The sequence below is a fragment of the Phasianus colchicus genome, chromosome Z (genome assembly GCF_987193195.1).
Source record: "Phasianus colchicus chromosome Z, bPhaCol1.hap1.1, whole genome shotgun sequence".
Taxonomy (NCBI): Eukaryota; Metazoa; Chordata; class Aves; order Galliformes; family Phasianidae; genus Phasianus; species Phasianus colchicus.
The window spans coordinates 84,496,097-84,511,471 of NC_143476.1; the positions used below are offsets into that span (position 1 = coordinate 84,496,097).

General features: G+C 39.1%; 2 protein-coding genes and 1 non-coding gene across 21 annotated transcripts in view; 2 read left to right on the plus strand and 1 right to left on the minus strand.

Annotated features, from left to right (window-relative positions):
- Positions 1 to 15,375, plus strand: part of UBAP2 (ubiquitin associated protein 2) — a 145,647-nt gene that overhangs the window by 57,196 nt on the left and 73,076 nt on the right. For 15 of the 19 annotated variants that reach the window (XM_090132179.1, XM_090132180.1, XM_090132168.1 and 12 more), the window contains 8 exons: positions 396 to 568; positions 1,656 to 1,866; positions 2,946 to 2,985; positions 6,323 to 6,506; positions 7,888 to 7,954; positions 9,237 to 9,432; positions 10,623 to 10,714; positions 11,121 to 11,171. In XM_090132179.1, the coding sequence (XP_089988305.1) occupies positions 396 to 568; positions 1,656 to 1,866; positions 2,946 to 2,985; positions 6,323 to 6,506; positions 7,888 to 7,954; positions 9,237 to 9,432; positions 10,623 to 10,714; positions 11,121 to 11,171 (1,014 nt within the window). The remainder of the gene's footprint in view (positions 1 to 395; positions 569 to 1,655; positions 1,867 to 2,945; positions 2,986 to 6,322; positions 6,507 to 7,887; positions 7,955 to 9,236; positions 9,433 to 10,622; positions 10,715 to 11,120; positions 11,172 to 15,375) is intronic. The other 4 variants (XM_090132170.1, XM_090132171.1, XM_090132176.1 and 1 more) reach the window with 2 other exon arrangements.
- On the plus strand, positions 22 to 106 carry LOC116240990 (small nucleolar RNA SNORD121A). The gene has a single exon (XR_004169431.1). It is a non-coding gene; the product is annotated as a small nucleolar RNA SNORD121A (small nucleolar RNA).
- Positions 14,323 to 15,153, minus strand: LOC116240988 (interferon). Its single transcript, XM_031611581.2, has one exon. The coding sequence runs from the start codon at positions 15,151 to 15,153 to the stop codon at positions 14,572 to 14,574; it is 582 nt and encodes a 193-aa protein (XP_031467441.1). The 3' UTR covers positions 14,323 to 14,571.

Here is a 15,375-nt window from a genome sequence, read left to right on the forward strand (position 1 = left end):
TTCTAAGCAGATAGCTCTACAGTCCAAAATACAATGATGTTGTCTTTCCCAAGCACATATCTGATTGCACTGTGTGGAAAATGACTGTTGCTGAGTGATTTTGGATTGACTTAGGTGGCCAAAATGTAAATGTTGGATAAGGGGGGTGGATGTATATGATACTTGCATTTCACTAAGCAGCATGGCTTAGGCTTCAGCTGCAGATCAATGCACAGAATCAGTAAGTGAATTTGAGATTACAAGAATAAAATTATGTGATGTAAACTGGAGGGTTGTGACACATGCAGTTGACAGCAACAATTGAGGTAGTAATTGAAGAAGCCTGTAGTTAAAGGAGTTAATGTAGATAGCAAATAATAGGTTGTGGCTTGTTTTTTTTTTTTTCCCCATTTAAGATTCCTGCCTCTGCAGTGGAGATGCCTGGGTCAGCTGATGTGACAGGGTTAAATGTTCAGTTTGGAGCTCTGGAGTTTGGATCAGAGCCTGCACTCCCAGAGTTTGGATCAGCTTCAAGCAGCGAGAATGCCAGCCAGGCAACCAACAATAGCTTGTACTCAAAATCTGTAAAGTATGTTCAAGTTCCCCATGTGCCTTCTTAAACATCCTCTTTAAGGATCAAATTTGTGCAAAATATGTCAAGACAATTGCCGTCTAATAGAAGGGGGAATTACGATGGCTTGTAAGGCTTTCTTTTTTATGGATACTGTGTTGAAAGAGAAGTCTCTTTAATAATAACAGCCAAAATCTTCCAGATGGGTTGATTTGAAGTTGGGGGTAACATGACTGTAAATAATCTTAAAGCAAGCTAGCCTTAATATAATTGCTTCATGTTTGATTGTCCTGATTTTCAAATTTGCTGGAGGGTTTTTTCCTCACAGTGCAATTTTTTCTGTATTAGATCAAGGAGAGTTGAGCATGGTACCATCTTTGTGTCAGTAGATGGTACCAGATTGTGAATATGATGCTTCTACAAATCATAAAAGTATCCAGACTTTCAATATGCAGAAGCTTTTATTGAAATGCTAGCATTGATAATGATAAATACAAATATATCAATAACTCATTTATTTCTTCCTTACTTGTTCAAGAAGTGGCATTGGTAAAAAGCTTCCTGAAGTTTATTCAGAAACACTAGTAAAAAATGGACCTTCACATTTATTTGTAGTTCTATAAATGCATTAAGCTATTTGGAAAATAAAACATTGTGCATGTTTTGAAGTATTTTTTTTTCTCTTAGTTAGTTCTGTTAGATAGTTATTACAAGTGTTAGAATACTATTTTCAAAAGAGGCTGGGTGTTTCTCATTATATACCAGATTTTGTGGATCTAATTTTTTAAGAAAGAAAGATGATCATTGCCTATCATATGAGTGGGAGGAAAATGACTGAAAATTGCTTATATCAATTCTTGTTTTGGTTGGTCTGGTAGGGGGAGGGTGAATGGTGGTTAATCCAACTGGTGGTTTAGTAGAAGTGATTACTGAGGACCAGAGAAAGAATATACTTATTCATGATTTTCTAATATAAAAAAAATGTAGATTTGACTACATGTTTTACTGAAGTATTTTTATCAGCTCCTGTGTAGGAGCTAATATTTTCATGAAAGTGTATGAGATCTAATTTGCCATATTGGTAAATAATTTTTACTTTTTCCAGTGATCCTTTGAATACCTCTTTGCCAATATCCAATCCAGTACAGGAGTCCACCTACACAACCTCTGCCATCTCCTCTTCCAGTCTGACCTGCTCATCCCAGAGCGCTAGCCCAGTAACAACAACTTCCTCCTATGATCAGACTTCTGTGCATAGTAGGATACCGTACCAAAGTTCCATGGCTCCATCAGATCCAACTCCAGTTGCAGTTACGGTGAGTGAATTTCAGAAAAAAGCTTTTGAAGAAGGTGCTGTGTTATTTGTGTTTTCCTGTTGTGTAGCCTTTATTGGGCTATGCTGTACTTTAGAATGTGTATGCTTCTGGTTTTGTGGGTCTTGGCATCTTAGATTGATGTTTGATCCTTTTATTTAGTAATACTTAACATTCTAGTTAAATTTCCTTCCCTGAGACTTAGGTGTTAAAGAGGAGACTCTCTATGTGTATAGTATTCATGGTGTTTTGCTGTAACCTGACAGTTTCTATCTGAAGATAGATCATTTTTTAAATCTTAAAGAATCTAGCCAATAGATCTCAAACCGTTTGTGGCCCCTCCAGCATTATTCTTCTGTTGGATTTAGACACCATTAGAAATTAATACTGTTTTATTTTTATTTTAAAATACCTGGGATGAGATCTAACTTAGGACAGAGGATCTCTCTTGGGAGATGCTCATTCCATATAAAGAGAGTAGGTGCTCTTGTAAGTTTGTTTTAAGAGAATTTATTAAATATTTAAGGAATTTGTGAGAGTTTGTAAGTTTATTTTCTTCTGGCCTTTGTTATGTAATGGCTCAGTCACACTTGTCTTCTGCACTAGCTCGTATGTACTGGTGAGGATCAAGCATAGACTATCCACTTCTGTACTCCAGCGTTATCCAAAAAGCAACTGGTGCTTCTCAAGTCTTATCTTTCAATGGAAAAAAATTGGCGTCTCTGTGTAACTTGGATAGTTAAAATTGTGAGTTGCATTAGATCAAAAGCACAACCATTTCCTATATGTTAATGCAATTCTTTCATATTGCTGTGAACCTGAAGTTTGTAGTATACAGTACATGGGAAAGTTTCCTGCTGATTGGTGTAGTATGAGCTATGTATGGGATTATGTATGCTCAGGACACTTTGCACTTGAGAACTTATGTGGTTTTGTTAAAGGCAGTAAAAAGCTAGTTTTCTGCCTTGTCTTTCAATTTAGAATGAATATAGAATTCTGCATGAAGCATGTTACATGTGTGGTTGATTCTAAGAGTGTAATATACTTCTAAGATAATGTGTTCATCTCTCCTTTCTTTACAGAATGGGCACAGTGGTGTTAGAACACAGGCAACTCTTGACAGTAAGTTTACAGAATGTGGATGCTAACAGGACTCTTTCTAGTCTTTCCTTAAGATTTGGTGTGCATGCAATTTTAGCAGTGACATATAGTTGAAGACTTTTTATAGTTCTCCCTGCTTAATTTTTGTCTAGTCAATTGGAATAGATTTTTGTATTTGCACAGGATGTACTGCTTGCTTATTGGAAGGCTGAAAAATGGAAACAGCTCTGAATCTATACCCACTGTGCAACACTGAGCAGTATTAAGCATCAGAAAAGCTGCTTTACTGCTTTTTCTCCTTTTAAAAAATTTCTGAAGCTATTTAATATACAATTTCTTAACTTTTTTTTCAATTTTCATTTGAAAACCTGCAACTAGCATAGTATTTAGTTCATAAAGAAACAGTCACATTCTTGTTGAGCATAGTACTCAATTGTTCAATTGCAATCCTGTAGGGAATCACAGTGACCAACACACTCCCTCTGCTGGGTGGCTTGCAGTCTTGCAGTAGTCCAACAATAATACAGCATGCTTTGATACGCTTCTTTTCATCTTGGCCCATTTTTTCCTTCATGGGGGGTGGTATTTTACTTGTAACATTCCTTGTTTCTTTGAAAGTATGGTTTTGACTTTTCCCTGCCAGCCTCCCCCAGACAAGGGCTTTCACTGGGCAGTTTCACAGTTTCTTAATAAATCATCTGTTCTTTTTTAGAAGTGACGGGCATAACATATTAGGATTGCTGTTGATAAATGCAGTAGCTGTAGTAGCACTAATGTATGATAATAGTGCTAGCAAAACACAAGATATCACAGCTGTTCTTCGCCAAGAGATGATTACCAAGGGAACGTATCCATCTTCCTCTTGGTGGAGGAAGAAGAGCTCAGCATCCTATCTCTTAATTTTCTGCAGTCCTCGTTTTGTCTGTCTTTCTGTTCTGAGTCCTTCCAAAATACTTTCTTTCTCTTAGAACTTAAACCATATGTTTCCTTCCATGGGTGGTGGTTTAACAGGATTTGCATGGAGGTTGAGTATTATAGTCACATGTCACATATAGTTTAGCAGGTTCTTCTTAGACCTCATTAGCATACTAAAGAATGTTAACTTTAATATTAATTTCATATTAATGAAGCAAAAGTTTCCACTGTGAGCATTGTGGCCTTTGAGATTCTGTGCTGAAACGTGAGCAGCTCATTCCTGCAACCTTTAGCCAAAATGGGACTGCCCTTGTTGCCGAAAGACTCCCTCCTTCATTTGTGCTTAGTGATGACTTTGCAGATCTCCATCCCTAAGGCTTACAAAAGAGATAAGCAGTCACCATTGTTTCTTGTATGTTATGTGAAAATCACGCACCCCTAGATCTTTCTTCCTGGGATTAAAGTAATTAAAATTCTGGCCTCTGTATGCTGCTTTATGGAAATTTTTGAGGGCAGCAGCTTGAATCAGTATCCTCTAGAATTCCAGCATTTCATGTCTTAGACTCTCCTCCCCTTAAACTTCTTGGATAGTCCATCTATATTTCAACATGGAAAGAACTTGAGTATTTGGATCTACTAATTTTATTAGTATTTTATTGGTGTCAGGTTGAATTTAAATTAACAGGAGTGAGAATATATGTCCAAAGATTTGTCTTGTAAAAGACTGTAATACATAGGACAACTTTGAACATAGAAAACTTTGTCATGTACAGAATTAACAACTGATTTTTGAAATTCACTACAGGGTTTGTGTTTTTGCTATGGAAAGCAGTGATCAGATAAATTCTAGTATTTTTGTAGTTATTCCGTAGGCATTAAATTAATGGCACTTTTTCTGTGCCAGCTCCCTTTTGACAATGCTTCTGTTTTTCTATATTTCAGGCCCAAAAACTGGGGTCAGTTTTCTCCCATGTATCTGTTTCATGTGTCCAAACTATTTTGTCTTCTGTTAACACTTGAAGGCAGTGGACTTTTGCTTTCTGTATTTGCTTCTAATATTGTTAGCTGTTCATCCCTTGTCTTTCCTGCTCTTGCTCTTTAATTCCCAGGTCTTATTCTTCTTAAGCTCATAGCAACTCAAAACATCTTACTATTATAACTGACAGTTCTTTTTGTCTTGTTTCCTTGTACATCGTGTTCAGGCATAATTTAAAAGGTCTTAATAAAGATGGTGATATTTTCCCTCATACTGGAGAGATCTACTTTGATTTCAAGAAGTGAATCCTGGCACAAATGTATTAGTTTTAAGTAGTGTTTACTGCTTTTTAAATGAATGTTGTCAGGAGCTATCAGGTAATACTGTTGTGTGTCCTCACCTGTGTTTTTTTTTTTTTTTTTTTGTCACTCGAATTTCCTTCTTGTCAACTATCATTGTGCTTATTGCCAAGATCAAGACCTCTTACTTCCAAAGCACCCAGTCCACAAACAAACTTGGGTCGTTCAGGGGAAAACCAGTATCAACAATAATACTTATAACTGTTTTCAGACTTTCGGAGAGTGTTCTAAGACTGTGCGACTTCAAAAGCTTTGTGAAATAGCAGTGATCCACTTGGTAGTGGCCTCTGGTGGTGTGTGAGGGTATGGTCACGGCAGGGCTCATACAAAGTGGGTCTTAACTATTTCTGAGACTTTTTTTGGTGGATGACTGGCTAATTCTGTGCATTATCCTTCTTCAGAGGACAAGAGAAAGAGCTGGGAATTGTGATAGGAATGGTAAATACACATTTGTGGTAAACAGGTTCTACTGTGTATAGGCTAGAAATGCTAACCACCTGTTATCTAGATTAAATAAAGTAAGACAATATTTGACAACTGTTTGTGCATAACGTTTCGGTCAGCTTTAACATTTTATTATAGCTTCTTTTATTTTACTACAATGCACATTTGGATCAGTACACCAGGTTAGTTATTTGTGCCTTTATTCTCAAGCAATCTAAATCCCAAACATCAAAAGTGCTCTTCAGGTTGAACTGAAGAACTGTATCTGTAGATCAGAGTAGATTTTTGTAGTACCTAAAAGAGTGCAGGCAACTTTTCTTTATGGAAGGGATTGAACTTTAATGCTAAGAATTTTGAAGTGAGGATGAACTTCTGAGCAAAAGCAAGTGTATAGATAGTGGGAGATAACTGAAGACTGGAGTTTACAACATATATATTGGTGAAAATCAGAAATGTATTCTGGAGCTTAAAGAGAGAAACTGATCACAGTGTTGTCATTCCTTCATTCCATAGTAGCCAGATGATTTAATACTGACCCTGGCTCCTATCAGTCAGATTTCTGTAAAACAAAGGTAAAATATTTACATATTGTGTTTCTGAACTCAGCTTGGGAGTCAGATATGTTGGAATTTGTCTTTGAATGTCTCTTTTCAACTCATTGCAGCTACTTCATCAGTTTCAGTGTCTAAGACAGAGCCTTCTCCCTCACTACCTTCTGCTGGTTCGCTGCCTAGCGTGGTATCCACTACCACTTCGCTTCTGCCTTCAGCATCACAGCATGTGGCAACGTTGCCCAGCTTGCCTCAGTCCAACGACTTGGCCAGCAGCTCCCTCTCCCAGCTAAGCAGGTACAGTGGAAGTTGTGGTAAACTGTGAAGGGAAGAAAAGTTCTGGGGAAGAGGTGTATATAAGGGTGATTGCATATAGGAGCTGTCAGACAGTGAGGTCCCCTTTTCTATCATGAATTATCATTTGGAGACAAATTCAGAAGAGACAAAGATTTTTTTGCTTGCAGAGTAGGCAATATGGGCTGCCTGTTAATGATAGAACAGCACTGCCATCAAATTTTCATGTCTTTTTAGCATGTCTATGTTTCAGTGGGCTCTTGCTTTAGTATCACAACCTAAATTAGTGGAATTGATTTTTCCACTTTGCTTTTCCTACTTTGTCCACAGTGTCTGCTTTATGCTTGACTTTATGTGTGAAATGATCCCTTTAAGAGTTCATTAATTTTCTAAATTAAAATAATTCCATAGAGACAGAAAAATTACAACAAAACACCACATAGTAAGTCAATTCCTTAGGACATTTGAGATATGAGATTGGTGTTCCTTGGAGTGTATGCAGCACTGCTCTTTCACACCCTCTGATATTTTTTTTGTCCCTGTTACTTGAGCTATTTCCTCAGGCAGGCGACATCCTGGAGCTATACTGATTTGTCATGTTTGTATTGCTCTCATTCGTGCTTTATTTGCTGTTGTAAACTAACTTGTTGGGATAACATAGTTTATAACCATATGGAGGCCAAATGGGGTGTGGTGGGTTCTCTTTTGCAGTATTGTGGGTGTTTTGTTTTTTTGCTTTTAATGGATATTAAATAAAATGGTATAAGTGTCAGCCAGTTAGAATTATTTCACCAAAATTAGAAAAAAACACGAACAACCCACACCCCTACACTTATTGAAAAGCTGCGTATGTTAGTAGGAATTTTAGTTGGAGGGTTGTTAACAGTTGAGCAAACGCTGAGTGCCATAAAAGGATGATGCCTGAATTCCAAGTATGTCTAGCTTGGTTGTGCTGCAACTTGTCTGAGTCACTGCTGTAGGTCGGGTGATGGATTGGGGATTCTTACAAGAAAGGGAAAGTGGGCAAGGAAATAGTTCAAAACTCTGTGCTGGACTGAACCATTTCTTGCTGCCTAAAATGGCGTGTCATCCTATTTTCTGCAACAGAGAACAGTTTAAAATAGTTAAAGCAAAACTAGTCTGTGAAACTGCCAAGGTTATTGTGGTCCATTGCCCTGAAGAACTGACATAAGCATTTGCTGTTTAGTCAGGATGTGTAATTTATTCTGAATCATTGTACAAGCTTCTTTTAAGCACTAGGTAGTTTGATATTGGCTAAAGAAGTTGCTTGTAGGGATGTGTATATGAATGTATACACAGAGGTGCATATGTAAGTTGTTCTAAAAAAAATTCATTGTACTAATTCTTTGCAATTTCTTTCTAGCTCACTTTCCAGTCATCAAACTAGCCTCTCCCCTGCCTCAGTGTTATCTTCAGGCACATCACATGCAGTAAGTCCTGTTAGCATTTAATAGATATTTAGCATATAGTCACTTCAAGAGGCTCTTAATTATCAGAAAAAGTTTGTTGTGTCCCGGTATGCTCAGAGCTGAGGTTTATCTCAGGCTGGGAGGACTGCTAGCCCTCTAGTGGTGAAAAGGTTGTCATTACCACTTGTGATTTGTACATGACTGAGAGTAATTGTTAGAAGCTTTCCAATTTCACAGCTGTAGAGAATATTTTTTTTTGCCAGGAAGGGGGAGTGGAATAATGAGAGAACTTGTACAATAAGTATATTAAAAATAACCTTTAAAAGTGGCTGTTTGAAACTGCTCCGAAAAGTGGAGTACTAGCAATCTCCACCAAAAAAATTAACTGGAAAAATGCAAGTGATGGAGTGGTATATATCATGACAATGCCTTGTGACAGATGGTATTAGAGTTTATCACATGGCATTGTTGTCATGTAAGTATGTAATATTTTTGTGAAAAGGCATATGTTATTGAACACATTACTGTAAAGGAGGTTGCACGAACATAAGTCAGACTGCCATGCTCTGTGATGGAGCACTTCTGTACTATTCCAGTTAAGGTATGTTTTTTCTCTGTGCGTGTTTTAGTTTGTGTTCTTCATCCTGAGTGAATGCATAACTTGAAAATTCGTACAACAGAAAGGAAGGACGTGTGCATGAGTTGTTACAGCTTCTGTGTGGTGGTGATGATACTGATGCTGTATTTTGCAAGTGTGGCCAGCTTTTACAGTTAAGACACTGTATTATGCTGGGTTCAAGCCACAAACTCCCTTACAGTCAGGTGTTCGTGTAATATACCTAGTCTGTTTGCCGCATTGAGTCTGTTGTAGGGTGTTGCAACTTTAATCTTTCCAATTGCACAAGTGCATTGTGGAAATCCCAAGAGCTTTGTACTGAATTCTGAAAACAAATGCCATCTTTTAAAAGAGTATAAGAGCTTATTTAATAGAAGAACTAGCTTAAATGATTAGGCAGCTCAATGGCAAGAAATAATGTAATGGACAGACATTTGAAATTCTATGATAGGATTTTCTGATTTTATAGCTGTTTGAATTTAATTTTCATGTAGTAAATTTCTATGATATTTAAAAATCACAAGCTTGCAACTTAGTTGCTTGCTTGGTATGTAGTTAGTGCATTTACTATTAAACATTCTCTTGCACGTGCTAATGTTACTTAAAAGATGGTTGTTTTTTTCCCTCAACATCTTTCACTGTGGTTTATTTGCTCTGTGATCCTCATCCTTTTTGTCTTCTTTCTAGCACACTAGTGTTGAGAACACAACTTCGCTCCAGCCCTCAACAACCTTTTCAGCTGCTTCAACCTCAGCCACTAGCACCACATCATCAGTTGTCAGCATGGCAAGCAGTATGAACACTACAAACAGCCTTGGCCTGAGCGTTACCAGTGTGTCTATACCAGCTGCTACCACACGGGCAGCTCCTTTAGTGTCTTCAGGTTCGCAGTGTTAACAGATCACATGGATAGACAGAAGACTTCATTCTGCAGGGCTGTCAGTCGAGCATCTCACCAGCAATAACTACTATGCTAAGAAATCCACACTCTTTGACTTGCATTTTCAGCATGCTTTATTTGCTGACGTATAAAATAAAGTTGCTTGCTTTTGTGTATTTGAAATTTCTTAGGGTGTGATGTGGCATTTATATAGTACATTCTATCCTCAGAGAGCTTTATAAATAGACATGAGCAATACTGACTTGCAGTTTTGAACTAGATTTACCTGTAATTAGCTCTTGACTGTGAGTTCACATTAGCTTTTATTTCAAAATTCTCTGTGACTTGAATTCATTAGACAGTATCAAAATACACTGTACTGGATTGATTATCTTATGTCACAACCCTACTGCCACACATACAGAGGAAAGAAGTATCTGATGGATGTCTGGGTTTTTCTACAGCAGTAACCATATTGAAAAAAGTCTACTGACAGAGAAGCTGGGGAGGCTTCTTGTACTTAAGTAGAAGCAGTACTAAATGTCTCTGTTGCTTCTGTGATCAACTTAACTTGCTAAAAGGAAATTCTGTGAAGGGAAGTGAACGATTCAAGTATTAAAATCAAAATTATACATGAGAATTTCTCATTTCCCATTCCCGCTGTAAATGGAGTATCTGACTGACTAAAGTGCCTTCTTTTACCCTCTGCTTCACGGAGACAACTGAAACTGTCTCAGTCTTCTCTTTGCTTTTCTCAGCTGCTACAAGTCCCTCACAAAAGGTACACTGGCAGCATTTAATGCTTACCAGTCCATTGCTGGCAGCAAAGGGGAATGTACTGACAGCAGAAAATGAAAGAATTTATTTTCAGATTGAGAACATTGCCTAAATTCTTACCTTCAGGAGAGACCTTAAGGATTGCAGGAACTTCTTTCCTGTAGTTCTGCCTAACTAAATGACAAAATTGGACTGTTCTCTGATGGGATTGTTTTCAGTCTAAAGTGGTTTGTGCTTTTCCTTCCTTGGTGTGTGGATGTGAGGCAATTTCATAAAGTGGCATTATCTTCTGTGTTGTTCTGCTCTTTAAAAGCTATGCTAGTGCAGCTTCAGGACTTGCAAGCTATCTTGTTTCAGTGTTGAAGCCTTTTGTTTTCTGAAGGTCTTCTTTAAGTGTCTGTATTTTGGTTCTACAGGCAAAGCTCCCCCCAACCTGCCCCAGGGTGTACCACCCTTGTTGCATAACCAGTATATTGTGGGACCTGGAGGACTTCTACCTGCCTACCCAGTAAGCAATTTAACTGTACTTGTCCTTAAACCTTTGTGCAAGTGGGCCCTCCAGACCTGCTGCTGTCTATGCCAAGGCATTTGAATTGATGCATATTGCATCTGGAATTCTTGCTCTAAATGTTGAAGAAATATGAAATATATTTATTGGTGTTCACTGATATTAATAGAAAATTTCAGAATTGTTTGTATGGACGTGGCTGAGCTACATTAGAGTGACAAAACATTTCAGTCTCTACTTAACTCTATTTGCCTGAAAGTTCTATGGTGCTCTGTCAAGGCACAATGCAACATATAGCCCTACACCTTAACTGAAGCTGAATCTAGATCAAACTGTTTAAAGCCCTGAATTTATCAATGTCAGAAAAAAGTGTTATAATGATGTTGTGTTTTTATCTGTCTTCAAGCAGATTTATGGTTATGATGATCTCCAGATGCTTCAGTCCAGGCTGCCAATGGTAAGTAAATAGTTTGAGTTTGTTTCATTATAAACAAATGACCTTTAGAGTTGATCATCTGTACCACACAGAGTACAGAGTATGTACAATACAAATTGCATCATATAACGGTGATCAAGAGCTTATCCGTATGTTTCATGTTCTGTTTTTTTAATATCCAGAAATGATTTTACTTGATGTTGTAGACTGATATAAAGGATTGTTCAATTTGTCCATCTGCATATAGAATATAGAAGCATATTCTGTGCTTTGACTAGAATTCTTTTATCTGTGTTGAAGCAACAGTATAAAATCTTATCAGTTCTAATTGAAATCTGAGTATGAACGTCTCCTAGCAAGGGGTGGCATAGTAAACAAATAAACATCTGTAATGGTGTAGTATACATGTTGATGAGCATTGCGTGCATGTTAAAGATTGTGAAGACTATTAGAGTCTGGCATATTTGCAGTACGCACAATGGCAACAAACCCATGAGCAGCAAGGGGGAAGGTATGGAAAAGTTTGTTTTAGATGAATCCAGAATATACAGGACATATGGGTGAAACTCAGATTCCAGACAGTTAGACTCATAAGGATCCTTAACCTAGAATGTAAAAAGGTGAAGAGTTGTTGCCCGTCACCCTGAAAACTGAAGTGAGGATGGTAGCATGTAACTCAGAAAAGTAAAAGGATAAAGCAGTGCACTATATGCATAAAGGCAAAAAATTAGCAGTGCATTGTAATAAGCAGTGATCTGAAGAGGAGAGGTATTACTGGGTAAATGTTTTGGCCAAGTTCAAGAAAGTACCAGGTCTTCCATGTGGAATCTGGAGGTTAGTCAATTGGAGTACAAGGATGTCCCAGAAAAATACTGAAAATCAAAGGAAGGGTAGGCACACAGGGTAGTGCTGTGGTTAAGAGAAAAGAAAGACAGAAAGCGGTTGAGAAGTAAACAGTTTCAAAAAATCTAGTCTGACAGCTGAATTGAGATGGAAGGGAAAAAAAATGTGGATAGTAACTGATAATGATATGCTGGAAGAAAAATGTATTGCCAGAAGAAGACAAGTGAAGCCAAAAACAGAAGAAACAGGTAATGTTAAAAAGGGTGAATATTTCCTCTAATGGGAAAAAGCCATGGAAAAAATACTAATATTTAGCTTCAAAAGAAGCTTCATAGTTGTCACAGAACTATAGTGGAAAACTGACTGTTTTGTTATTGGGAAGTTGCTCAGTGGAAGATTTTAAATTGAAGTCTGATGTAACTGACATTCAGTGATTAGGAGATTAGTGATGGTTTCTGAAAACCATTTTTATTTTCTAGTAAAAGTTTTTTGAAACTTGGGAAAGTTGCAGAGTGAGTGAATAACTCCATGTTGAGATAAAGGGAAAGACCTAGCTAAATGAAAACGTGGCAACCTGATACCAGTTCTGGAAAGAAGTTGCAAGATAGCTAGGAAAATGGAGCAAATATGTCATGGAGAGTGAGATGGGAGGTATTAAATGAGAGATCCTGCAATGAAATAGGGTAATAAGAGCAGTAGTATTAAAGCACGGACAACCCTGTGGAAGTTTAAAAAAAAAATTGATGAATGTGAGGTAAAGAAATGGGCAGCAGGCACAAGCAAGAACATGCTTGGATAAAAATAATTAAAAAAAAAAAAACTACCAATAATGAAAGTTGTGCTGCAGAACATGCTAGAAGTAGGTTTATGATTCTAAAACAGATGCTCTCTTCACAAAAGAGAACTGCAGTGACATGTATGTGGTGACTTGAGTTCATGTAAGACAGTGAACAAAAAGTCTTGGAAATGTGAGAAGGATTACTCTGGCACACTGCGGGTAAAAAATGTGAGACGAGAGCAAACACTAACTGTGGCCTGAGCTCAGCAGTGTGCACAGAACAGGTCAGCAGGAGGTGCAAGAGCTGTGGACTTCGCAAGATTGTGGTCAGTGTGGGCACCTGGTGCTACTGTAATGCAAAGATGTATGCTGCTGCAAGCCCATATCTGAGCCTCTGGCTGCTGTTGCTGGTAGGAGGGAGCATGCTTGTGTCCTGCTTCATCTTTACTTTTCCATTTGTGTCAGAAAGATGGTGTAGCTTACTTTCACCTATAAAAGGCAGAAGATACAGTTAAAGGAGTATCTTCCCATGAAGATGGGAACTGGTACTTCAAGCTTCAGTTCTTGACAAGTGCTAAAGGAGTTAAACAAATTGAGCATCAGGGAGTAAATGTGGTTGCTGGATAGGCTGCTGTAACTTCTGAATGATTTTTTCAATCTTCAGGCTGGCCAAATCTCAAGTTTGTGTGTTCAGAAAGAGACTGTTCTTATCTTTTTGGGATTGCTTTGTTGATAAGCAATGGAACTACATATGTCACAGCTGTGAGAGCTCATCTCTGAGGCTCCTTTTGAGTCAGGACAGCACTTACGTAGTACAAACTAAGCTGCTCCTGGCTGCAAGCGTTGGTTTGATGCAGAGAATAAGACTTGTGCTGGGAATGTATGAAGGCACACTTGCCTGAGCATTTCACTGCTACGCCTGTTAAACATGTGACTTGAATAAAATGAATGTCCAAACATTTTAGGAAAAATGTCCTAATTTATATGCACAATAGTTAACAAAGTAAGAAGATAGGGATGAATACTCAGTGGATGTGCAGAATCTTTGGCAGACCTACCCAGTGCCTTGGCATATTCTTAGCAAGTTAATGGCAGACAGGAGATGAGGATTGGCCTTAAACGTATGGAAGAATGTCCATCCTTGCAGGAGCCTGTGCACAGACAAGAATCTGGGGATCTCCTGAGGCATTGTGGAGGTGGGTGAGTGGGTGGGTGAGTACACGACATATGAAGGTTTATTCCCTCCAGTGATGCTTTATTGATTCTCATAGAAAAACTACTGGCAAATGTCTTAAAAAAGGTTTTTTTATTTACATCCTATAAATACCTAACAGAAGAAAAATATGATGCAAGCAAATAGATTCAGTTAAATAATAAGGTGATGAGTAGCTATGGCCAAAAGGTTTTTGGCAGCTCTTAGCAGTGTTTCTGTGTGATGAGTAAAGGGGAGAGTTTGGGTAAGCTCATGTTAGTGGAACTGCTGTTGGTGTATGGCTGTGTCAGATTACGGATGTTGTGGTAAAGGTGTGGGGTGTAGGTAGTGTGTGGTGAGGCTTGAACTGAGTATCTGTTTGTAGTTTTCACTTTTGGCTCTTGATTATTAGTAAAGTGGCCTTGTGTAGGTTGCCCCTAAAAGGTACTTGTGATTGAGCAAAAGAAGAGCTAAAAGCATTAGTTTGTTTATTTATTTTTACAAAAAGTGTACTTTAGTCCAATGTTAAGTTAAATAAATAGATAAATAATTGCATAAATAGTTGAATAAATAGATAAATAGGAGGAGGGTGGGAGGTGCGCTTGGGGCTAGGTGCACGTGTTGCCCACGAGGTCATGGATGTGCAGGAACCAGGCACGAGCTCGTAGGCGGACGTGGTCCCAGGCGCAGGCGCTGTAATCGTTGTCGTGGAGGAAGGCGTGGAGGCAGCTGAAGTGTTTGTTGATGGTGAGGTGAAGGTTGCGAGGCCACCGTGTCCGGGAGCGCGTGCCGCTGTCCGCCAAGCATTGCTCGAGGTGGTGGGCGTACCGCTGGATCTGGTTGAGGAGGCTTTGGCGTTGGCTGTCGATCCAGTGGGCTGGCGTGCTGGGGCCGCTGAGTATTTTGAAGAGGTGCTGGAGAATGTCGTGGGTGGTTTTGTCGGCTTGCCGGGTGTTGTTGGTGTCCAGGATGGTGTCGTTGAAGGAGCATGGCGCGTTGTGCTGCGGGCACGGCTGGGGTGGGCTGGGATCCATGTCCCGGAGAAGCTGGAGGCTGTCGCGAGAGAAGGTGGCATCCTGGGGGCGAAGGTGGTTGCAGACGGAGGCGCTGGCGGCGAGTGCTTTCATAAGAAGAGTGAGCAGCAGGATGCCGTACCCCCGCGGGTGCTGTGGGCGTGCAGGCGCAGCCATGGTGGGACTGGCGTTGTGCTGGGCAGGAGCCTGGTGGGGCTGGGTGGTGGCAGTGGTATTGCGGTGCCAGCTTTATGTGGCGTGTCATCTTTCCCTTCCTCGCTTTCCTGTTGCCAAGAGTTTCTGTCTGTGGTTTTCGTTTTTGGCTGTTGGTTTCATGTGGTTTGCAAGGAAGTGCGTTTGTGGGATTGGGGCTTTGTTATCGGCTTTTGTTGCATCTGT

What these genes read in the sequence shown, in the direction of transcription:
- LOC116240988 (XM_031611581.2), bottom strand. Translation starts at nt 15,153, where the DNA reads ATGGCTGCGCCTGCACGCCCACAGCACCCGCGGGGGTACGGCATCCTG.